This window comes from Streptopelia decaocto (genome assembly GCF_964273445.1).
Source record: "Streptopelia decaocto genome assembly, chromosome: 6".
Classification (NCBI taxonomy): domain Eukaryota; kingdom Metazoa; phylum Chordata; class Aves; order Columbiformes; family Columbidae; genus Streptopelia; species Streptopelia decaocto.
In genome coordinates, this window is record NC_138660.1 from 46329437 (window position 1) to 46355265 (window position 25829).

General features: G+C 39.6%; 1 protein-coding gene across 1 annotated transcript in view; it reads right to left on the bottom strand.

Annotated features, from left to right (window-relative positions):
• The window catches only part of RAPGEF4 (Rap guanine nucleotide exchange factor 4), a gene marked incomplete at its 5' end in the record, with an annotated part of 149789 nt that overhangs the window by 5747 nt on the left and 118213 nt on the right, over window positions 1-25829 (bottom strand). The window contains 12 exon segments of the mRNA XM_082055080.1: window positions 7786-7850; window positions 8181-8268; window positions 8894-8944; window positions 11189-11279; window positions 15696-15874; window positions 16336-16461; window positions 19439-19536; window positions 20724-20870; window positions 22679-22757; window positions 23009-23039; window positions 23511-23599; window positions 24924-25074. Of these exon segments, the coding sequence (XP_081911206.1) occupies window positions 7786-7850; window positions 8181-8268; window positions 8894-8944; window positions 11189-11279; window positions 15696-15874; window positions 16336-16461; window positions 19439-19536; window positions 20724-20870; window positions 22679-22757; window positions 23009-23039; window positions 23511-23599; window positions 24924-25074 (1195 nt within the window).

Here is a 25829-nt window from a genome sequence, read left to right on the forward strand (position 1 = left end):
CGCAGGGGAGAAGGCCACCTTTAGAACGGTGGCCCTGTAGGCAAGTTTCATCAAACAGACCTGTTAGTATCAGCTTGCACACTTTTATCTAACCCAACTTGGAAAGTGGCTTCACTTTTGGTGGACACTTCCAGCAATTCAGAAAAAAAGAAGCCACTTCAGTCCCTCTTGGCTGTGCTTGCTCTTCAGTAAATAAGCCACCATTTCACTCACTTAGGTAAGAAAATATTAATCAATACATTTTGCTCTCATAAATCAGATGCTATTCCAACAGAAATGTAGGTAAGCCATAAAGCAAAACATTGCAGATTTAGTTCTGGACTGCAAAATTTTAACTGACCTGTGTGATTAGCACCATACAGGTCATACACCCACCAGCGCAGGGGCAAAATTCATTGTTCTGAATCATAAAATAAACTGAAACTTCAGCAGTAAAACTGAATTTTTTAGCTAGATAGCTTGACTCAATCACTGTTATAAGGACAACATTTGTTTCTGTCTCTTTTGCTTAGATTAAGAAAAAGCAGAGGGGGGAAATGCTGATCCTAATCAGAGTCTAACGTTTATTCCAGCACATTAACATGGTGCAACAATTACAACACAGCTACCTGTTTTAACGCAGCACACTCTAGGATGCCTCATACCTTTTGAAATTTTGTATGAGATTAACAAACCAGTCATAAGCCCTCACACAATGGAATGATATATTTCTTATTAGTAAAGAGTAAAACGTAGGGCATATGCTCCTCAAAATTAACAGACAAATTATAATCTTACATTAAAATGATGTTATAAATAAAATACCTTTGTGAAATCCGTCATTCCATAAGTGGGAAGCACAAATGTAAAACATTCCTTACACACATACTGAATAACCTTAAACATTTTAATGCACTGTCAAGCATACAAAAATGGGTATGACTGGTGGTCAGCATTAGAAACAATATTGATATATACCAATTTTTTGTGGATTACACATTGTATAATCAAATGAAATGTAGCTATTTTGAAACTGATCTGAAATATTTTAATTCTAAACCACAAGTACCCAAAAGATCTAGGGAATTTGGATATGTGTCTGATGATACTGTTCCTAAATCATATGTATTTATGTGTGGAAAATCAGTAGATTTCAAGTAAGAATAATTTTTATCCTACGTTAATTTTCATACCTCTTCAAGCCATTACTACTAGGCAGATTTTCTAAGGCACTTACCTTGCAAACATTCTAATTTGTGCTTAGCATTAAGCACGTGAATAAGCCCCATTGACTTCAATGAACCTCTTAAATACCCAAAGATATGCACCCATTATAAGACTGGATTGAGACAGAACGATTATAATACTGGATTGAGACAGAATGTGCTGCATGTTACAGTGTTGGTTCTTCAAGTCTAACCCAATCAAATGAAAACCAAAACAACATTAACATGTAAACATGAATGTTTCATAACTCTATGGATTCGTATTTGGCTCTGTTATGTGATGTTGCTATTTTGATTTAGAGCATTTCAAAAAGTACTCCCCTAAAATAACTATTTCAAGGAGAGACCATAAAGTTGAACTGGACCAGCCAACCTGATAAAGTTTCAAGAGTGTTTAACTTCAAGGGACGCTTTGCTAAGGACACTTCATTTTGATGAAGATAAGCTAGTGTTGCTTGATGTGCTTTCTAGATGGGTTGTTAATACACATCCTAATTTTTCATATCTGTTCAGGTTTTGAAGCCTCATTCCATAATGATCTTCAGAGCTAGGCTGTATGCTCGGTTTTTGATTAGTTTACGATTAAGATTCTTAGGTGAAAACTTAGATTTATCACAAAAAGTGTGTTCTGCAGAATCATTTTACTCTTTTTTTGGTTTATGTGGGGAATTTGTTCTGAAAAAAAGCATAGCATTCAGAATAAGTAATGTAATGCTGTATTGTACTGAAAGACAAATTATGTGAGTAGTGAAGGTTTTAAAAAGTTTTCACTGTTCCTGAATTTTTCATTGTATGGGCTTTTCCAGGCAAGGAAAACTGAAGTGGCAATGAACTTGTCTGACTTCTGGTTAAAGGCTGAACTGCCTGGCTTACTTCGGCTGGCTGGGAGGCTTCATTTCCAGGAGTTCCTATGAGGATAATCTCATTCCATCTGTTCCAAAGTATCCTGGCAATGATGAAACACAAAGGAATGAGGAAGTGGGTGTTAAGGCAGAATAAATGGGAGAGACTGTGGCCAGAAGAAAGCATCGCAACCCAATGGGGAGATTCTGGAGCATTATGTATCCTTGAAGAGCTCCTTTCACGTTGCTTTCTTCCACATGCTGTTGTACTGTCTAATATAAACTCAAAAGAGCTCCTCTTTGCAAGGTGCAAATTGAACAGAAAACCAGCATGTGAAACAGAAGTGAATTTCCCTTCCTGAATCTTGCAGATAGGTTGGATTGTCTTCTTTTGATTCAAAAAACATGTACAAAGAAAATGTTCAGCTGGAGGTCTATTTGCCAGCTCCTTACAATTTTTCTTCAAGCAGAGGATTAGCTCTAGTTAATGCCTGCAAAAATTAACCTCTGTTTACTCACTATGCTAAGAAAGACCATTATCAAAAAGACATACAAACCTAAATTTGGATATTTCTGAAATAGAGCCAACTGGATAATATGAGAAGCAACCACCACTACCAGCATGCTATATATGCACAACAACACCCTTTCAAGTTTTACAGAGTCTGGAATAGTGGCAGCAGGCCAGCACATTACCCCCTAATCCATTCCAAACCCAGGTTTCTACATTTATAAATATTCATATATGCCATAGAAAACTACTAAGGGCTTTAGTCACACACTTTTTGCATAATCTTTATGTTCCAAAAATGAATGTTTGCCCTTTTTTTTGCATAAGGATCAGAGTGTGCATTCCCTTTTGTTCATCTCCACAAAACCCAAAAAGCAATATGTGCAGATTCTCTAATCCTCATTTCACACCTGAAAGGTGAAGAGGCTTGACAAAAAGAAGCATCAGTGGCCAGCATCATGGCACTGGCTTGTGCTGCTATGGCAGGTCAGCTCTTCCAGAGCTCTTTCATGACTTCTGCTCCCTCTGCAGGTGCCATTTCTGTGACATGCTGGGTAGTGGGACATGGAGGTGATGCCATGGAAAGTGATCTTTATTCAGGCTACCTGATGATTTGAGAAATGGCGCTGATAAAGTTCCCAAATAACTGTATCTTCCCTCTGTCTATGAATACAAAATTCTGTACTGGCAGTCAGAATTCAGGATTATGCAGCTGAGGTTTGAAAAAGGTGTAAATCAGTAAGTGGTCAAGAGTATGAAATATTGCCTGTCCTTAAGGAGAGTCATGCTCAGTACTTTTTAAACTTTCTCTTCTTTCCCTGGCAAGACATAATTCTAGGAAAGGGCTTTTAAATTTTTTTCTAAATATATAGCTATAAAAGCAGTGTCACTTTAATGTTATATATTGCTGAGTACTGTGCTGCAGGTTGTAAGTTGTCCTGCATCTGCTAAATCATACAGAGTTTATAGGAACTAATACAACTGACAGCTTTGGGAGCTCTCTTTCACCTGACAAGAAGGCCATCAATGGACCTAAAAGGCAAGTGTGTATTCTGGATCACCAACTAATTGCGTTTGCTGTCTACTGACATCTTTTTTATCTTTCACCTACTTGCAGCTCTCAAAATGTCCTCAACCTGCCAAACTACAACTACAGCATTTTAAAAGCTACAAGCCTATTCATTCCTTCTTCCTCTATGACAAGTATATCTTCAGTTTTTACATAGATGGGTCTTCTAAAGCAACACTTATAACTAACATCTGCTGTCACCTCACTTGTGGAGAAAAGATGCAGGTAGTTTTTACCACACAAGGTCATGTACCTTGTCTCCATCAGCTTCTTACAGTGCGACAAGTAAAAGACCTTCAATACTTCTCTAAAATCATGTCTTGTTTGGTATTGAAGACAAAGCCTTCTACAAAAGACATAGAGTACTAATACCAGTAATTTAGTTATACTGACAAAAGCATAAGTAACATGTTCCAGACTGGATTTTAACACCAAAGCTTGTTTCCTCCATCCCCCCCTTACTTTGTGCAATAAATGGCATAGTAAAGAGCACAAGTACAGTGCAAAATGAAGAGTATACCTATTTCTGACACATTTGTTTGCCCACATCTTGTACAAACCAAATGAGTTTGCTTATAAACTTGCCTCTTCACACATAGCTGTGGCTCTGCCACACATGGTGTTCTCCTCCCTGGCCAGATGCCCCTGCTCTCCCACTCCTCACAGCCTCCTCCCAATCAGAGGCATCCGTAGGGATCGGGAGATGGGGAAGAAGGAGCAGACAGTTACAAAGGCAGCAGCAGGCAAAGGTCAGCAATGCTCTGCAGAGTGATGTCCCCCCACACTGCCACCACCACGTTTCTGTCACTACACCTCTACAAAGATTGATTTACAGGAAAGTATAGCAGGAAAAAAATTACTCTGTCCCTTTCCTTTTTAGCTTCCCTTGCAAAAAGAACCCTATGCTAATGTGATTTAACACCATCTGTCTGGTTTTCCCTTTTTCTCCAGATGATTTTGTCAAATTTGAAAAACAGAACCCAGAGTTTTCAAATATAAGAAAGCTCCTAGCAATTTTCTGTGAAAATAGATGGCTGTGGACAAGAGAAAGATTGTGTAAGTGCCCTCTTCTCCTGGCTCCTTCGGAGAAAAGGCTGTAGTGCGAGTTCCTATGTTATGACAAAAGCCTATTCACACAGAATTCCCCAGCCATGAAGAAAGCACACATGGCCCAGCCACAAGGAAAGCTCTGAGCAGAGCTCAGGCAGCCATGAAACACAAACGTTTGGGAAACCAGGCCTTGCTCTTTCTGGCACTTGGGAACTTCTAGCTCAGACACTGTCTGACAGCTCCTGCCTGTTTTAAGATGCATTGTTTAATATAAATAATAACAGAAACATCAGAAAACATAAAAGATGTAAAGGTAGCTGTTTCAGCTTGAAAAGATGCTGCTAGATCAAACTTCTGCTTTTGGCTGCCAGTTACAGGAATAAAGTTGTCAGCAGCACATCAGCTGTCGGGATCAGAGCTCTGTGGTGAGAATGCAGACACGATGCCAGAGGCTGTTCTCGGTTTCATCACTGTGCTCACACGAGAGGCAGAGGGACCAATCTCCTCCAGCAGCAAATGGCACCACCAGCGGCAACTACCCAGATATTTTTATTCATAAACTTCAACAAGCATCAAAATTAGGCTGGATCAAGGGAAATAATTTTCCAAAGAATGAAGATGTTTTAGATTAGTAAGACTGGCTCCCAGAGATACCTCTTCAGAGGTATCTCCACCTGCTCATGACAGAACATCCTGCCGCAGAACGAACAGACAGAAACAACAAATGGCAGGACATGATTCCTGTAAGGAAATCTGGTTTCTGCTTTTTGCCTGAAAATGGCAGAATAATATCACAGGTTTACCTTGAGTTTATACTTATGTAAAAGAGAGCTGAATTTATCTGAGTGTTATCTGGCTGAGTGGTCTTGTCTTCACTAGTTAATATCTGGCAATTATATGTGGATATGACAGTTGTAAGCTTAACACAAGTAGGCGGAAGCGACTGAGGTTTAACAGTAGGCTTTTCTTCTTTGCTTGACCTGATGACACATGCAAAAAGCTAAAAATTGCCAGGTCCACATTAGGAATTGAGTGAATTATGTGGGTGGAATCTGAATACATGTTGCTTTGAAGAGAAATGGGTTGAGAAAAGCAGTAAAAATACCACAGAAGCATGCAGAATAGCTAGTGAAGAACATTAAAAACACAAAAGAAATACTTGTAGTAAGGCCTGGAGGAAAAATGGAATGAGCTTTTAGGTAGAGCACCACCAGAAGAAAGGTTTAGAATACTGAGTGATGAAAACATTTCCCTTTCCATTCTGTGGAGGAACATGAGACATATTGATTCTTTGAAAAAGATATAGCATCAAAAATACATTAATTGGTCTTCACTTTCCCCTCCTAAAGGAAATTCCCAAAGCTCAGATTACTGATCAAAATGGATGATACTACATTTATGCCATATAAAATTTTATTTAAAACTTCTGGTTGCTACTAGTTATCTCCACATTCTGGAGATAACATACTTCTGAAGATAAGGCAATGTGCAGACTAGGGTGAAAAGGACAGACCTGCAGCAGCCTAGATACAGATCAGTTTAAGCTGCTGGAAAATTCACTCTTGGCCTTGAGAGTGCCAAACTGTGGTACAGAATGGTGCAGAACCATTTCTAAATGACAAGCCTGGTTTGAATTTCTGTCTATGGGCAAGTGCTCACAAGAAAGGTCCTGCCTCCTGTAATGACTTTTACACATAATCAGGCACAAATAGCAGCCTGAGGCCTGCAGAGGTACTGGCTCTTCAGGAAGCGTAAGAAGCCAAGTGAGGTGGAGAACACAGAGCCAGCCTCAGAGCCATGGCTACAGCTATGCAGCTGCCATCCCTCCTGGTTTGGAGGTGCGCCAGCCAAGTCCAAAATCCTTTTGTGTTTCCCAAAACATTTACTGTCTACACTAAAATACATATATTTATCTATCTAATTAGAACAGGCAGTCCAGGAAAAAGTCCTTTTCTGCAGGTAGAAGGCTCAAGGCCTTTAGAAGGAGATGGCAACGCAGTCTGTGTATGCAATTACAGAACGTCATTATTGCAAAGTGAGGTCAGGCCCTTAGTTGGGCATTGGCACTACTATTCACCCACAAAAAAGCCTGATCTTAGTAGAGAGGTATTTTCACCCTAAGACAGAGGCTGTCCTGGAGTTACAGACTAATTCCCTTGGAGTGATGATTTCTTTGCTGTGAAGTTCTCTAAAGGGCTGAAAGTCCTCCTTTTTTCCCCTCTGTGGTATCAGTGCTCAAGGGGTAAGACAGACTCCTGAGGGGTGCAGTGAAAATAACCACGGAGAGGTTCTGGTTACTGTAGTACTAAGAACAAGCAGATACAGGTGCCGGAGCACATATGCTCTAGCATGGCTGCTGAATGGAGCTTTCCTGCAGGAACAGGAGGTCTGGTTTGGTTTTGCAGTGCAGCTGCTCATAGCTGGGTTTGGCCAACCTTGGTCTCAGACGCAGGTGTCATTAACAACATTATTTAAGAACATGGCTTTAGCAACCAAGAAAATGGCTTCTCACTGTTGCGATTTCTGTCATGGGAAGTTGCCTGCCTGTAATTTTTGACAATGGTGTTTGAAATTAGGAGAGCTTAGGTGCAGGACTTAAATAAAATTTGAGCATAATCTGGCCTTCTGTCATTGATTCCCCTTTCCAATATGAAAGCAATCAAGTCAGAGAAGTCTCTTTTTGCTTGTCAAAGGAAAGAAGAATATAAGGTGTTGTGCATGTTCTGCATTAAAGCTCCTTTCATTCTCTGAGGAGCAATGCAGAACTATCCCAGCCGGAGGCCATTCAGTCCTGTTTGAAGGAACAGCAGTTAAAATCACAGCTTGGTCCCAAACTAGCTGTTACTGACCCTGTCTAACAGCTCTGCTTCCTGTCACTGCTGCTGCCTCTCCTAGGAAACATTCTGGCTGTGCACGGCTCAGCGGGCAGCTTTCTCTCCACCTCTCTGAGGTTTTCCAGAAACCCAGAGGTCCCACGAGCTGTGCACAACACAGACTATTTTTGCCAGCTCTTGGTCCTGCCCTGGAAGTCATTGTAGAGAAGTTCACTCTTGAAGAGATGAATAGGGAGGTCTTTTTAAGTTTTCATTTCAAATATGTCATACATACCATTTTTTCGAAGTTTACTAGATTGTCAGTGAATGTCTTGTTTCCCTCATGAGTAAACGTCATGTCTGTATAGAAATAAAAGACACATTAAAGCCCATTACTGAATCATGGCTATGCAAAACAGCAGAACATTTTATCTATCCCTTAAGAAAATCAAAGCAGCTATAAAACCTTTAGTTTTTAATTTGCAGCATTTCTGAGACTAGTAAAATTGTTGAATGATATTTAGATGTACTAAAGCGGTTTTTCTTGTCTCTGTGTCATGCTTTTCCTAATGGAAAAAGATCATATCTCACACAGAGATTGATTTTTGCTTTTTCTTGCTGCTACTCTTGTTCTTCAAATATTTGACAAAGAGCTTTCAAGTTAATAATTCTGTTAACATCTAAGCTTACCTTTTATAAGTAGTGGCATGAAAGGAATTATTGGAGGGTCCAACTTAGCTACAGTTAGTCTGTAGGCCCTATGGTTTCTTGATGGATCCTTAAGAAAAAAGAGAAATAAAATAATTACTAATATGTATTATTATTATATGTATATTGTATATGTTTTCACTTAGATGTCATGGCATTTATTAAAATCATTCTTTTCTCCTGTGGCTTTAAAAGTGCATCTGCAAACTTTTATCATTCTCCCATACAGCTTACATGGTGAGAATGCAGCCACTAAACAAACCTTTTTCATGCCAAATAGCAAGGTAAGACATGATTACAAAAGAATGGTTCATAAAAGGAACCACACATTTTCCCTCCCTCCCTGCAGCCGCAGATCCAGTTTTGCATATATTGCTACACTAAAATGTATTCCCTGGAAAAATCCAGGTTGGAAAATATAATTTCCTATATATACTATCAGAAAACATGTGATAAAGCTTTCCTGAGTTCCCAGATTAACTTTGAGTGGTACATAAGTTCTCTCAGAGTGGGTTCCTAAGAGTATAATTTATTAGTCATACATACTTGTTTTAGCAGCTCTAAAATGGGATCATAAACTTCTTAAAGTCAAACAAGGACACATAAAATGTTCTGAATCAAGGAATTCAAATCAGTTGCTCAGAAACTGAATTAGCTCAGATTGTGCATAGAATAAGGGATCTATTGGTATTCACCATTAAGCTTTCAAACTCTGCATAGATCTTCTTGAACTTGCTTGGAAGTTTCTGTTAATAAAAACAAAAATAGCAAACTTTAATTAAATTCAATTTGTGTGGTAATTTTACTGTAAATGCTAGTTCCTTCTATGACGCCCTAAGTCAGGAAAGTGCTCTTTTTGCCAGATATGTCTAACAATGTGTTAATCTAAAATACAACAGGTCTCCTAGCAACCAGATTATAAATAGAGACAGGACCAGCCATGAAACCTGGATCCTGATTTAAACCCCACCTTGAATTTACTCCTTTGGGATGTTTAGGTTCGGATTTTTGTTTGGCTCACATCACGATCACTGAATTCAGAATGTAAGTGAAAGTTCAAGTCAATGGTTTCAGAACATTCCTGATTATAGCCTACCTGAAAATATAATTTACACACAGCTTGCATAGGGGTAGCTCAGCTTAATTATTCATACATATAATGAACGGCCCTTGCAACATCCAAATCCATGCCTGGGCATTTCCAGGTTGTGGGGTTTTTTTGTTTGTTTGTATGGTTTTTTGTTCATGCTGATGTATCACCAACTGTTGTTCAAAATCTGGACATGCCCAGCAGCCAAGGGCCTCTACCACTTTCTAGGGTATAAATTAATGAACAGTTTTTCCGTCCATCATACCTACACAAATAAATCATGGCCAGTTGATCATGCAGTGACTGGGATGAGATGGGCTTTACTAAACATTTTCTTTCCTCCTCATGTTATGTTGCACAAATTAAATAATTTTCCTGTAAAGACTGTATGTTATAAATTAGTTTCAGAGATCACAGTAATGTTTTATGCACACTCAGAATATGTCAGCTTCCTGGTTTTAGTAAGAAATTTCTCTATATTTGCTGATTAAATCAGACTACTATTGGCAGCAGGTAACATTAAAAATTAATAGAGACTTCATAGTGCAGAAATGATTTTTTGCAATACTTTCTACATTTGGAGTGTGTACCCTAGCAAGATATTTACACTGTGCCACAGCAAGGGCCTAATTTTTAATGATGTGTGTGAACAACTGTGTGCCTAGTTTGCATATGCATGCAGATTAGGTATTTGTGAAATAAGTGGTATAATTGGACATTTGCACCTGCAAATACCTAATTTGTGCATGCAACTAATGTAAATGCATGATAATATAGCAAAAATCAGGTCTTGATATGTTTGTTTTTAAGTATATTCTAGATGCATATCTGGCTAAAAATCAAGCAGAAGAGATTCTCTTGATAAACTGACTGACCTACAGAACCAGAGTGCGATAACATTTCCCTGAACTACACCTACTAATGATCTGTGCCCCTCCAGCTCACACCCTGTGCCCATTTCAGATTACTGTATGTAGCATATACATTCAGTTCTCTCTTCTTTCTTCATACTATCCCTCTACTGTCTCCACTCTCCCAACTATTCCTCTCAGAAGCCACAAATGAGGAGTCATTCATTTGAGAACCTGATCTGCAAATCTACCTTTAGCACCAATTGTATACACCGCTTGCAACAGGTACTTTTGAAGGTTGGGCTGATGTCTCCTCAGATGTGTTAGTCTGATCTGTCTCAGAGCACTTTTTTGAAGATGTTCAAATTTTGGTCTCAGTTGCACCAATGGCCTTGGTCATGCTAACTATTTAGAATTTCTAATGAATAAAATACATTCACATTCAAATCTGCACTGCTTTTGACAAACAGCACATTCTTAGTGGCTACATGTGCTTACTACCTCACCCTGCTGGACATTGCACCCTTTTTGTGTACTCGCATACAAAAGAGCAAAGCCACAGAACAAGGTGGAAGCTCTGAGAATGAAGACCAAATTAACAGTAAGCCGGGGAATGCACGTCAGAGAGAAGACCAGAACTAGTGAGGACAAACCCACATTTTAATAGATCAATAGAGTCCATATGGAGATCAGAAAATAATAAATATAAATACAGGATGGATTTTGAAGATGCATCTATGGCATGATCAGTAAAGTCAGAGGATGGGCTGATGTAAGAGCGTAACCGGCCAATTCATCCTGTTGGGCGGTTCAGCTCATCAACAGAAGCTGCTGTTGTCACTCTTGTTAACTGCTTGTGAGTATTCAAAACATCTATGTGTATACTGCCTTACTAATGAAAATTGTCAGCCTTAGGTAAAGGCTTATGCTCAGGAGCTGCATTACTACATCTATTTTTATCAATAATAAAGACCCAAATCATGTTTTTGCTAACTAAAAGCACAAATCCCAGTCAAACATCTTGGAATTGAATTTTAGGTAAGACTTACCTCCCACGTTAACGAGAGACGGCTCACAGCAACATTACTCAGCCCCATAATAATAGCAAAAAAGGAATTCAGATTTTTGTATTCTTTACAGCTGAAACACAAAGGGCCAGGTTTTAATTTGTATGTGTCAGTCAGAGCAAAGTACACATGACAACCTGGAGAGAGCTGAACCCAGGCATCTCACGCAGCTGTGAGTGAATCTGGGAGCCCTGGCCAGTGTGCCTGCGGCACAGCGCTGCACCCTCGTGTGAGGCATCCCCACGCTCCGGAGGCTCCTCTCCCCTCCCTCCTAAACCCACCTCCTGCTTCCATCTCACTGGGTGCCAGCTTCTACCAGGACATTAAAGGAGTCTTTGAAGTTCCTCCCCACCCAGAAACACAAACCTGAAACTGGGCTTGATTCAGTCCTAGGGAATAGCAGAAACAGTGGAAGCAACTGGTTTACAGCCTCATTTGCTGCAGAACTTGCTGACAGCTTCTGAAGAGCCATTGAATGTTGGAAGCTGTCCCTAAATGATCTCCATTGAAGCTTACAGGGGCACTGAGTCTTTTTAAAGGGAGAAGACCAGCTGTCTAGAGATGCCTGTGTGTCAGTGATCTCTCTTGCCGTACATGATTTCTAACTTGTAGATTCTGGAACTCTTTAGGATGTTTCAAGCAAAGCACTGCCACCTGTTACCAACATCATTAAAGAGGTGCTGCGCACTAAGAGCTCTAGGTCACGCTTCATCCCTAATGCAAAGGAGAAATTTGTTACCAATCAGGAAAAACTGGAACATGTAACTGAGTAGTATGGAAGATCCAATACACCATATACAGGAGCAGACACAGTCTGACAGGAACAGCCCAGACAGCTGCTCAGCTGGGACCGCATCAAGTGGCTCATTGACTCAACAGGAAGGGAAGTGAGAGAACAAAACCTCTACCTCATAAATCTGTGTCTCACTGGGTTCCTGCAAATAATTTGCTGTTTTGACAACTGATTTGCCAACATCTGATTTCAGAACCTCACCCTCTGCTTTTTTCACTGTTTACCAAGAAAACTTTCACAAGATTCAAGATATGATTCTCAGATTTTTTTTTTGTCACTGAAGCTCTTAGCTCCTCTGAGACATCCTCAGCTCCAGACAAAGTTAGTACAATCATCACACCCTACTGTCCAGCTCCATAATCGCCACATCACCCTATTGTTATTCTGTTCTTCCTGTCCCTCCATTTCATCAGACTCGATGTATTGAGTGGGTGAATCCTTTAGATCTGGGCCTCACCTGTGTCTGCACTGTGTGAACACTGAGCATGTGAAAAAAATGATCTTTCCCATCCGACACTCCATCTGTTGGAGACTGCTGCCTCCTCAGATCTTCTGGCAGAGCTGCTCATACAAATTCTCCCACATCAGATTAAGGACAGTGAGCAAGGTTAGTGAAAGTAAGCTGAAATGGTAAACGTACCTCAATTTATTCTGACTAGAACCGGTCAGGGAGTGCCTTATTAGTGGGTCTGAGGGGAGAAATGGATGAAAAGCAGCCAGGATAGGCTGTCAGTGATAACCTCTTTCCCAGGCACAACTAAATCCAGAAACAGGTATCTGTCCACAGACAGTGACAATTGTGGCACTGTAAAAATAAATTAGTACCACAGAACAGTAGTGCTCAAACAGTAGGCAGCTGCAAATGTACCTGCAATATGTAATTTGAATCTATCTTTCATTTTAAAAAGGAAAAGTTTTGCCAAATACCCTGTTAAGCAATGTAATTTGACAAAGTCCCTGATAAAGTCCATCTAGATGTATGACATTCTACACCAAATATTTTGTAAATTCTACAGGCACTAAGTAGCTCAGTTCCAGGTAAAGGTGGTAGAAGCAGTTCTGCATGGGTCCACTGCATTTATGCTGCCTGTAAAATATCACAAAATGGATCCTCCAAAGCACCAGTGTGTTCAGAGCAGAGGTCCCTCTCCCTCCCAAAATGGACTGTACCAGAAAAATCTTCTATTTTAGTATGAACTGTGAACACATACATATGCACACATTCTTGTCTCCAACACAGACACAAATGTGATTAAAATCTCCCACTACTTAGATTAGCCTATTCATCTTGGCATTTTATCTGTAAACACACACCCTTCAAAAATTTCTTACAGGCTCCTTGGCCTTATAACATATGCATGTGTATGGAAAGAATTATGTTCAAAAACTGACTGAAAGTGTCTGAGTATAGTGATGCACAAGAAGGCTTCTAAGTAGCTTGTGAGTATATCTGCAAGAAGGAAATACACACAAACTGGGTTTGTGGATATCCATAAGTGTATGTGCAAGTACAGCCTAGAAGGCCTTTCTAATTTAATTCAACATGGGAAGAACTCACTGTAGCAAATATAGTTCACTTCTCCCCTTTGTTTGAAAGTTTAATCCTACAGTGGCTGGAGAAAAGAGATGAACCCAGTAACCTCTACATCCTTTCCTAGCAGATGCAAAGGCAACAGCGCTCCTGGAACTGAAAGCACGCATGCACAGAGCTTGGAGCCCACACTTGGCCTCGCGCTTGCCTGCGCAGGCAGGGAGCACACATCACAGGGTGCGCGGGGTGGCAGACACAAAATTATGTGCCTTCTGCAATGGCATCTGAGCCCCAGTCACAGAGCTGAAACAGGGTTCTCAGTGACAGTTATCTTTGAAAATAAGTACGTGCAAGGCATCTCGTTACTGCCGGTCATGCCTAAGATTAATAGTGCAGCACTGAGCTGTTCTCCCTGGACACTTTTCTAATGAGTCTAGTACTTCCAGGTAGGGTAAAGTTCTCATTAGGTCTCAAGGATCTTCACAAGCAAAACTTCCTCAAAGATATTGCTTCAAGGCCTTTTGATCCAATTCCTTGGCTTTTTCTCCCCTCTAACTTGGGTGCACTTTGTGTTTGTTTTACCGCAGGCTGCAGCACCTGTTACCATGGCAGCCCTGCACGGAGGGCAGCAGTCTGGTAAAACTTCCCAGCGCCTTTCCAGTGGCTGCAATTAAACCTGCCCACTCCGTTTGTGCAGAGGAAAATCTTGTGCTTTGGATTTCTCTGCTTTTAGGAGACAAAGAGAACTCAGCAGAGCAGACCGCTTTTAGCTACTTATTTTTAGCATTGTAGTGATACCAGAAACATGGAAGTAAACAGGAGGTTGTCAAGCTGTTGTAAATAGCATAGGATTAAACCCATGACACTGAGGAATCCACAAGCTAGGGTGGTTTATTAAGGAGATATTTAACTGTAATTTTTAGGATACTTGATTTCAAGTGTTTATGGAAATTACTACTGTAGTTTAATTTACCACATTTCAATGTTTTCCCATTTCATGCCTCTCAGTTTAGAAAAGACCCCGAGGCGTCAGTGTGTGGGTGCCACTGCCCTCTCCTGGATGCAGCCGCCACACGGGCAGCTCACTCCCTGGAATGAGAGAATGGAATATGCAGTATATGTATTTTTAGAAACTAAAGAGGTAAATTCTGTCCTCTGTTCCAAATGTAAACCTGATCCTACATGCCCACTACTAGATGTGAAAAATGGTCAGCTTCCACCAACCATAACCTGTCGGGAGGGCCCGAAGCCATTCCCAGAGGAGGCAGGAACGATGATGCCGAGTTTCAATGAGACCATTGATTTCAGCCATGTGGAATTAGTAATTGACAGGAGGTTGGCATCACAGCTCTAAAAGTAATCTCTTCCTGCACACAACCACATTTAACAATGCAAAAATGTTAAAACTCCTGGTTTAACTGCGAGTAATAGCTGCTTTGTTTGGTACAACTGCCTGAAGGCCTTTGGTCACAATGCCCAGAGTTACAAACACTTAAAGTGGCAGTTCCTCACTGCACACCTCAGCAAACTGTTTGCTCAGACAGCAAGGAATGTGATAAACACACCACAAACTGTAATTGAGAGAAGAGGGTAATACTGATAAAAACCTGTAGCTGTTAGTAACAAAAGACAACACTCATATTGTTGCATTTTTAAACAAAAGTATTAGAAAAATATCCCAAGCAGAATGAAAGTTAACACGAGCCTTATCATCCCCGTACAACATCTCTTTGCTCTCCACTCTTGGTTTTCCGATTTGGGGCAATTCTGAGGATGGTTTTCCTGAACAGGACCAGAAATACTTCTGTTCTCAGGAAAACTAAGGCTCGGTTTTGTTAATATTTACTAATTCAGATATTAATATTTGCTAATGCATGTAAGGGTAAATGGAGGATTCTCCTAATGAACTGAAATGTATCTACTCACAAATTTGATTTGAAAACATGGCCCTAGATCACAGGTCAAGGAACAATGGAGAGCAGGACTAGAAAGAAGAATATATATTAACAAGGTTCCATACAGTCCTCTAATGAAATGGACAGAATTAGCAAACAGAGGATATTTTAACCTTTACTCTTTGTGGTTGTCTGTAAATAAAAGAGAAAAATAACAACTATTTATTATACTGAATCTCATTTCCAGCTCACAGACAATTATATACTTACTGGGCTGCAATCTTAATATACTTCTTTAACAGCTGAACACGCTTGCTGAGTTGAGAGCAAAGACAAATCTCAGTGACCACCCAGAACTGTATTTCATTAAATCTTCTCAAAAACAAGTCCAGATTTGCTGTGGTCTTTTTAAAATTGTGCCTTCCAAAAGTGTGATAGATCAATTCCAGCTAGAAAAAAAAAACAGTTTGGGATTATTTTTGCAGAAATCTCATCTTTCGGACAGAGGAAAGAGGCTAAGAATGAGCAGGTAAGTATCTAGTCTGAAATTTGCTCTGCAGTTCATGTTTATTGCTGTACAGATGACAGGATTTGGGTTACAAATCCAGTAGACAATAGCTGAGGCATACTAAAAGCATAACTATAGACTATTTATAAATAGGTTAATATCTTAAAACATACAAAAGTAATCCAATAAACAGCACATGTTCAGGAGAAGTTTAACTTTATTTTAGGATTCTGCCTACAAAATTAAGAATGCTTTATAATTCCCAAACTTGTAGGTGGCTTTATTGTAGTATTTGTGAATATCAAGCTTAGAGAAAGTTTTGCAAGTAACACACAAACCTACAATGTGCAGTTAAACATTTTCTCCCAGATTCTAATCTGCTGAACAGATAGATCCTCATACCTCATGCACACAGTTGAAGAGCTCCCAGTCATAAATTGTCATCTGATGTGCTAAGTCTTTGGAGCTCATCAGTTCAAATGTTCCCACTGTACCAGCAGATGGTCCTTCTTGTTCTGGTAATGGTGCCTACAAATGGAAAAATGGTATAAAAATACTTTAGAAATACTAAATTACATGACTGGTTCTTTTCTTTCATAAAGTTGTGACCACTTTCCTAAGTATGTTTCTAATACAAAAACTGAAATCTGCTTTTAACCATAGGCTGGCATTAGGAAATGAGAAGCCCTGCACAAAATCAGTACCCACTATGCACAGGATATTTAGGAAAATTCTGAAAGCTCTTCAGAGGCACTGCAAGGAAATAAAACAGACTGTTCTCAGTGTGTTATTTTTAGCATTGTTCTAAAATTTGAAGCCAGAAATAAATACTTCAATACACGTTGTGCTAACTAAAGCATGTCTGTTTGTTTAGAAGCACAGGTCTTTCCACAAAGCTTTTGTTACCAGTTTCCTTTTTCACATACAGAAATAATTAGGACACAAAGCTCAAGCCAAATTCTTTTGCAAATTATTTATTCTAATGATGAGAATTATTACATCTGCCATATTTCACAAATCTGCAGTGACTGCAAGTTCTTCTAATAATTTATAAAATAAACCTCATACTTTCTCTTTGACAGTGCAGGGATGCATGCCTTGTGATTGCAAAACTCCTGGCTATGCCAATTACATGCACACAGTCTTGCGAGAAAGAATCCCTTAAATCATTCAAGTATAAAACATTTTTGAAAGACACTTCCATACCACCCCATTAATAAGACGTGATCTATAGTTTTGCACACAAGTAAATCTTAAGGAGAGATATTTAAAACATGGCTTGAAATCAAGTCAGATCTGATATATTCTGTTGTATCTGTTAGGGTCAAAGTGTTTGAACCAGCTCTGCTAAATGGCCAACTAACAGGCCTCTTGCAAATTCAAATGCATTACATCAGTAAAGCTCCCTGTGAGCCCACACTTTAATTGCTCTGTTTCCAGGAGAGGGCAGTAGACTTCACTGACAAGTTTCCTTCGCAATTTCTCACAGGGTCTTTGTTAGATAATTACAGAGCAGGGAACTGTCAACAAGCTCCTTTCCGAGTACAAACTCAGAATCTGCAAGATTAACAGACCACATTTACATACCGCAATATCAAAAATGAGCTTACTGAATGAATCTCCTTTTATATAAAAACATTATATTGCTAATAGAAAAAGAACTGACTGAATTAATACATCAAGTCACTTTCTTAATAACATACAGTAGGTAGGAACTTCTCTAGGAGTTCTCTAGGGAAAACTTGTCTTCCAAATCTCATCATAATACAAACTAATTAAAAATAACCAAACTGAATCACAGGCATTATTACCTTAAAAGCTCTATCTAGAATTTTAAGAAATGATGTATATAAGCAAAGTATCAACTAAAACATCAGGAAAACCATCAGTCTTACAACAGCCTGAAGACTGTCCTGAATTGGGATTTGCACAAATACAAAATATCTTTAGTTTAAGACAGAATGTGATTTAAAAGTACAACAGTTTTGTCTAGAAAATCCTCATTTGTGGAAATCTGTGGCAAGAGAATTGCCCATGGACTGAAAGAGGGCTTTTTTCCCCTATTTGGACACAAACACAACATAGCTGTTACCATAACAAACACATATTTTCTAAGGTTAGGAAAGAAGCACTTAGATGTAAACTGATTGCATATTTGAAAATTCATCTCACCCAGAACAATTTTCACATGGGAACTACCAAGTGTCATGTGAATAGATGCACATGCGCAGGCAGCAGCCAGAAATTGGAATGTGAAAGGATTAAACTGGGAGGGAGGTAAGGTTGTAATGTTTTTCAGTTTGTGTATACCTCTTTGAAAAAATGCAGCTGATAAGGAGATCTATTCTGTTATGCAGTGCTGAGGACCTTTTTTAAGGTGCTGAGTGTTTCTCCCTAATTCCTACTGAAGTCAGCCCACTTGATGAAAACAAGCACACTGCAGCCCTGTATCTTAGAGCTCCCTGTGGCATTTTGAGCACTTGATCCATGGTAAATAGCACAGGCGAAAAGGCACAGAAAGTCATGACAATTTGCTGCCAAAGGTATGTCTACACAGACAACGCAGGGCCGTACAAAAGTACCCAGCATAGTTGTAGTGATGCAACACCCCTGCTTTAGAGAAGCATGCCCCATGGGGGTATCTACTTGGCAGGAATAATTAACCTTAAGGGAACACCAGAATTTAATAAACTGAACAAGAGGTATCTCTGCATGGAACTACAGTATGCTGGATGTGCATTCCCTGGTTGCTAAATTGAAAGCAGCGGCAAAGCATAGATTTTTACCATATCTATAAAAGAAATCAGGCATACATACTAAGTGGCTTGTTAAAAGCATACAGGAGGCTGAAACAAGGCTAGGAGTAATAGAGTTCATGCTGACATGACTTGGCAATGACATTTGTTTTTAATGAAATAAAAGGAGCAAAAAGTACAGTCAAATCAAACTCTATAAAAGCAGACCCCATGGAGATCGTTAGAATTACTGTATAAACTGTAAGTACTTAGGAGCAATTCTACTTAAGAAAACCCAGTCTTTCTACCAGGAATATTTTCTATGATTCTTCTTAGAATAATCTGAGATTTTGACACAGTGTTTTGTGTGGCTGAGAAAGAAAGGATTTTAAGGAATTTACTGTTGGAATCAAGTCTCCTGAACGCTTTAATCTATCGTCAAGAATATATCCCCTGGGCCTTGAGGAGATAATTCTGTAATCAGAATGCATGTCTTAGTGGCAATATTCAGCTCTTTCTACATGCTCAGTGTGACACAGAGAATACTGGGATCAAGTACTGTCATATGGATCAGATGGATTTCTGCTCTAATTTAGGAAATTATAACATTACCTTCAATTTCAAGGCTAATTCCATAGCACTGTGGCAAGCCCTTTGTTGTGAATGTTTCCACTAGCTTCTACCAAAAGTATTGATAAAACAAAAAGAGCCAAGTGTTTGAATAAACTGAAGCACTGCACTTTCTGAGACCTGCATACATACATACGTACCAATGAATCAAACTGGTCACGTGGGCAAGCGAACAGCCGTCCATTCACACTGAGGGTTGTAAACACTGAAACATCATGAGGTTTCAGCACAACTTTTTCTGTAAACATGAAACAAAAGATTGTTTATTACACATATGTAGAATTTATAGCAGGGCTGATCCAATAGATTACACTTTTTGGGAACAAATTTTGCACAGTAAACCAATGTCCAGGATACAAAATAGATGACAACAAGGTCCTCTTTATTGAAGACAAGCTCAGCCCAAACCAGTCTCCTATAGGACTGGCATACAAAACTAGAATCCCAGCTCCAAAGTGTACAGACAGGTGAAGACGCCTGTGCTGCCACCTCCAGAAACTGCCTAAAAAAATCAGCCATAATTAGGGACTCCATTTCTTCTTCTCTGAGCTGTAAGCATTTGGAGAGCTGTTCTTAATAGAAATTGCCTTGGAAGATAGTAAGTGCAAAAGGAGGTGATGAAATGCAACTGCATTCAAATCTCATTACAGCAGTTCTAAAACTGCATCACATCACAGGTAAAAAAAAAAGATAATGAAGTAACTTACAAAAGAGTCTCTTCCAGCACGCGCTGGCCGTCAGCAAATCTGACAATAAAAAATTGCTGCAACTGCAAAAAATAGAGCCGCCTGGTGTCAGTTCTCAGGAAGTGAGCTGGTTTTGGCAGGCATCACTGTTTGCAAAAATGCCTTCCAACACAGCTCTCATTAGCTCTGTGTGTGTCCACACAGTCATATTCAACCAGAGAGCTTCAGCAACACCAATTCTCCAGCCAAAGTCACCTTGCAGTTACTCTCCCATTTCCACAGCCTACAGCGAGGGGCTGACTCTTCACTCTGTGCCAGCACGAGGTCAGCGGGCTTGGCACTCAGTTGCATGGAAAGAGCAGCCAGAATGGTAGTGACCACTGCTGGAACGTCTCCATGCACTGCTTTCTGCTGTTGCTGATCCATATGTCTAGCCTGACATTATCCACTACTACCTCCTATTTCTGTTGTTAAAAATTCTTACAATTCTTATAGTGAAGGAAACTTGGGGCAACTCAGCTCTCTAACATGCAGATACACAAACTTCTCAATTTTGCCTGTCCCCTATGTGAGCTTCAGTCTGTGCCTGCAGTAGGGAAAGGATTTGCCTCTAAGACAGAATTTGTGTAGCAGCCGAACAAGCACATAGATATAAAAGCCCTGACTGATTTAGTCTTTCAATTCCTCCTGACATTCTGCTTCACCCTGAGAAGTGTTTAAGATGATGCAAATACAGTACCTCCTCCTGAGCTCATCTTTACTATGATGAGGCCTTCTCCAGAACCCAGCTTATCTGCTACTGCGCTGATCACTTCCTTCACAGAGGAAGACACTGGCACCCGGATCGTGGTATAGGTTTGGTCTATGCAGTACACCTTAAACAGAACTAAAGAAAAAAAGATTGCGCTGTGTGTGCCATGTGTCACAATCACGAAGGCTTTACTGTACGAATTACTTTCACTTCAGTAACACTTCTCACAAATGAAACAAATAATGCAACAATAAATCACAACAGTTTTGATAGCTCCCCATTCCTCAGATGTTCTAGTACAGAAATCTCTGATTTTCCAGAGCTTTTAGTAAACCATGAAGTACTAGTGTTTCAGTATTGCTACATTATTTATGGATGTCAATTTAATCTGGCACTTTGTTATATTCCAGACATTACAATATTTTAAATCAACCCTTCTTTTCGAGAGTCAGGAAAACTGGCTCTAAACTCTCTTAATTAAGCAAAATACTTTTCATATTTACAAAATAGATTTTCAAATAGTTTTGGTTACAATCAGAACTTAAACCAAAGTGTGTTGCAACTTGTTTGTTACAAGCAAGTACAAAACTGATGAATCAAGAATGTTGTAGGTTAGGAAGACAAATACTCTAACAATAAGAATACACTTGAGTGTACCGTACAAAGTGGCTCACGGAGTGACAAGTGAACCCAAGCCTCTGGCTGCCTAGAAATCAACATGATAGCATCTTAGCCTGCAAAATGCAAGGCAGCCTGAAGTGACATGAATTTAAGACAGAAGAAGTTAGGAAAATACTCCTTCAGCTCAGCTGTCAAGCCAAGCCAAGCAGTCCCTGGGGTTATAGGTGTCCATGGATTGTCATGTTCAGTGTGCTGCCTGCCCTGCAAGTGGGAAAGGTGCAGCCATACAAAAGGGGCAGCTGGTGCCTGCCAGTTCCCCTGGCAGCAGCAAATGCTTCACACTTTGTAGACCTGGAGGTAGCATTGACAGGGACAACAGAAGCTGCACGCCTGGCAGGGTGGCTGCTGTTCATACGTTGTTACTTCCAGTCTTTCAAATGGCTTTTCTGTTGGTTTGATTTATGCCACCAGCTTTCTCAGCTACATGACGTCACATTCTGTTCCTTTTATTTTTACGGTTGTTCACTAGCAAGAGCTATCCTTTAATATCAAACGCCTTGAAGCAGAAGCTGTTTTCTGTGATGAAGATACATCAAAACAACCATTGAGAAACTGGCCCTAGCAGCTGCAAAGAAATCCTCAGATTTGAGCTTTAAGGGGCATGTATCTTGTTTACAATGAACAGATCTCATCAGCAGAGCTCAGGATTTTGTTCACATAACAGTACTTTAACCTGCCTGATGAAAAGGACAATATGAAAAGCCAGTACAACTGAAAATTATATTCTGATACACTGCAGTAAATTTTACCTTAATCTCTTCAGAGAATCAAACAATAGCAATAGGGCACACCAACAGATTTTGTCTTTAGGCTGTGTGCCACAGGGCAGAGATCCACGCCATGATTATCTGCTCCACTCCTATCTCGCAAAGGAACAGCTGTACATATTAGCTCAGACTGCACAGGGGAGACAGACGCTCAAACATGACCTTCAGCACCCACTATTTATTACGCTGCCGTTACCCGCATGGACACTCTCTGTACCGGTTCTTCCCTGTTTTGTTCATTCTCTATTTTAAAAGTTTTCACATCTTCCTCTGCAGAAGCGCAGTGTTTGATACCACAAGTAACTAAGGGAAAAGACAAGGAGCACTTCAAAGCAATGATGGAGAATGTTTGGATAGCAAAAGCAGTTTGCTTCAGGCCAGGCTTCAAAACTCTAAGTAGGTACTTCTCTTTATTTTTAGACCTTTTTTTTTTGAGAGAGAGACAAATTTACTCCAAATCTCAGTGGCTCTATAAAACTTTGCAGAGGAGCTCACCTTCATCGCTGCCCCTGATAGGCTGGCGCTTCTGCGCTCTGTCATCGCTTGTGTTGAACAGCTGCAGAAGAACTTTGTGCTGAAAATGAATCATCAGGATTCACGTTAATGTGAAAAGAAACATTATAGGGTAGACATGAGCTACAGTAGATCTATTATGAATGGCAGGAAAAAGAGTAGCAATGTGAAATTTGACACAACGTTAAAAGTTATTTCTCAATGTGTTGTTTTAATATACCCATGATTACTGAACAGATGTTTGTGGATTTGCTGTGCTAAAGCTAAATTTTCTAAATTAAATCTAGAAAAGAGGCAAATAAATTATCTTACCTTCTTTTGTGGTGCTTTGGGTTCTTCAGAACTATAAAAAGGTAAAGCATAGAATATGTAATTTAATATAACCTAAAAGATTTTGTTTACAAAATCACCTATAGATCATGGACCACTTGTCAAACTACAATATAAAACTATTAATGTTTGCATATATGAAAAAGGTGACTAGATGATACCATAGTTAATTTACAACAAAGGCAAAGAAAATACTATATAAAGTCCATGTAAGCATGAAATGAGCATTCAGTTCAGTTTGAATAGTGTGTATATAATTTCCTGTTCCTTCTGTCAACCTTTTAATGAATGTTTGGTGTTTGCAAGAATGATGTGGAAGAGAGGGACATAGACATTCATCCAAACCAGCTTGCATGCAAACATTCAGTCTTGTGTGACTGAGTGCCATTCATAGGACAGATTTTTAATACTATGTAATACATTTTCTTCATCTATTTACTGAGAAAAAGGGCAAGGGGAGGAAAGGAGCAAAAACTGTGCTTACACTTGCTTTACAATTTTCTCTAGCTCTGGAAGTTGCTCCTTCAGTGCTGCAATCATTCTAGTATCATCTGATACAGATACATAAAATTCCTGTAAATGATACAGAACAGTCTTTAAATAACTATAGGGGTAAATGAGCAGTACTCAGAGAGAGGATTATGACATGACATCTGATAGCTTAATGATTATAAAGAATGATAATCGGCATAGAGGAACACATGCTGGGCCCAACCCTCTATTACTTCTACTTGTTTATCTCCAGCTGATTTAAAGCAAGAGTTCCACATGCAGAAGGGAAGCCTGATGAGGCTCCTTAGCTCACTGTGTAACCACCGACTGCTTGTGCAAAAACTGCATTTTCAGACTATCACGGATAAAGAAAATTCACAAGTAATCTGGCACAACAGATTCTTTTAGCCACTGTTGTTGTAGTCCTTGGTGGTTCATTTGCTACTGAGTTGTTGACTCTCAGCTGTTCCAGTCTGCTATGATATTACCCTCCTTTCAATCCTAACCAAACCTCTTCCTGCCATACCTACATAAAATTGACTCAATGAAGGACCTATGTGCTTGCAACTAGTCATTGTCCTTTAACTTCTGGACTAATGAAAGACATTATGTTTGTCTCCAAAGCTTGTCTATTATGAACAGTTTTCCCATATGGGCTTGCTATTATATATGTTTGTCATAATTAAGGTCCCTCTCTATTCCCCTCTGCTAACACTTAGATTCAGTTTTAAGCTTTTTGGGGCATGAGCTTCCATTCAGCAAGTAACATATGGGATTGTGATCCATAAACACATTATATAATAATAACAGCAATCACAACAACTTAACGTGACATTGGCAGTGCATCTTATTGTGGAAATACAAGGATATGGTATCTACCACAAAGACGTTACAACCAATGTCTGAGGAATTAAAGGATTTCAAGGGATCAGATGGGTTCTGAAGACAAAGATCTTAAGTTCCAATAGCTGCAATACAGCTTTCATTCAAATGGAAAGGATTTTTTAATTTGTAGAGTAAGAATCTTCCAGCTCCTTCCTGGCACACCTCAGGCAGACATAAACAGCCTCCCAGTTCAGTTTGTAGAGCCTCTGAATTATCCACAAGAAAATACTAAAAAAAGTAAATTCATCTATTGCTATAAAGCAATCTACCCATGCAGTGCTTTGAAAGGGATCTGCCAGAGCAGGTATTTTCAGAGGTCCAGAGGCTGACAATGGTTTGAGCACTGTTGTAGCGTGTATACTGTCTGCAGCTAACACCAAGAAAACCGAGTTACAAGTTTGCACTTTGAAATGACCCACTTCTCTTCAGTTCACAACAGAATTCTACAGACCAGGAACAGGCTTTCAGCTTATCTTGATCAATAGGTACTTTTCAGTAGAATGATACAATTGCTTTATACCTCCAAAAAGGCCATTGCTGCTTCATCTTCTTGTAGTAAATCTCCATATAAAGCAGCCCACTGCAGAACCAGTCGAATGACTCGCCTCTTATTGTTGAGGGCATAATCCATTTTCTCCTGCTCTGTACCCTGGGAAGGCTGGGCATGATAGGTGCCACGGTGTCAAGGAAAACACTCAGTGATTGAAAATATTAAAAGCAGTATGAATTCACAAACAACTGACTTCCAACAAACCATTTTCAGGGTGTTCAAACACAACTTTCCAACATATACTTTTGATTTCTGACTGCTGCTAGCATAAAGACTTGCGAACCTTTCATGTTCATACTAAAAAGTAAGAAGAGAGAGAATTCTCTAAAGAGCACCAGAACGATCAGAATCCCACCACAGAGACTGTTGCTGTAGGGTAGCAGAACAGAAATGATACTTGGAACAATAGAGGATTAACCATGGAGACTGAAGAAGGATATTTCTCCTTGTTCTTCTTTGGAGACAGTTGAAGAAAAAGAAAAATGTCACTCTATGTTTGTTAACAATTCCAGACTTCCATTTGTGAGAAAGACTACTGGAGTCAGCCCCCAGTGTTACTAGTTTTAGAAGTTGCTGTAACCCAAGGTGAACTACAGTCCCATTATGGTAGGAGGACGTGGAAGTTTACAGCCTGGACTGACTACAGAGACATAGGGTAAAAGTATATATTCTGTAATAGCCTCATCTTACATATGAGGCAATCAGAAGTTTCCACACTATCAAATAAAGCGTATTTGGGACACAATACTTTGTGATAGTTATTTTGTGACCAACAATAAGAAAAATAGGAAGCATTTCATTGACCTTTTTCAGGATGAAGTACCAACACTCTAAAAATATGCAAATAGCGAAAAGGCCAAAAGTAATATTTATTGA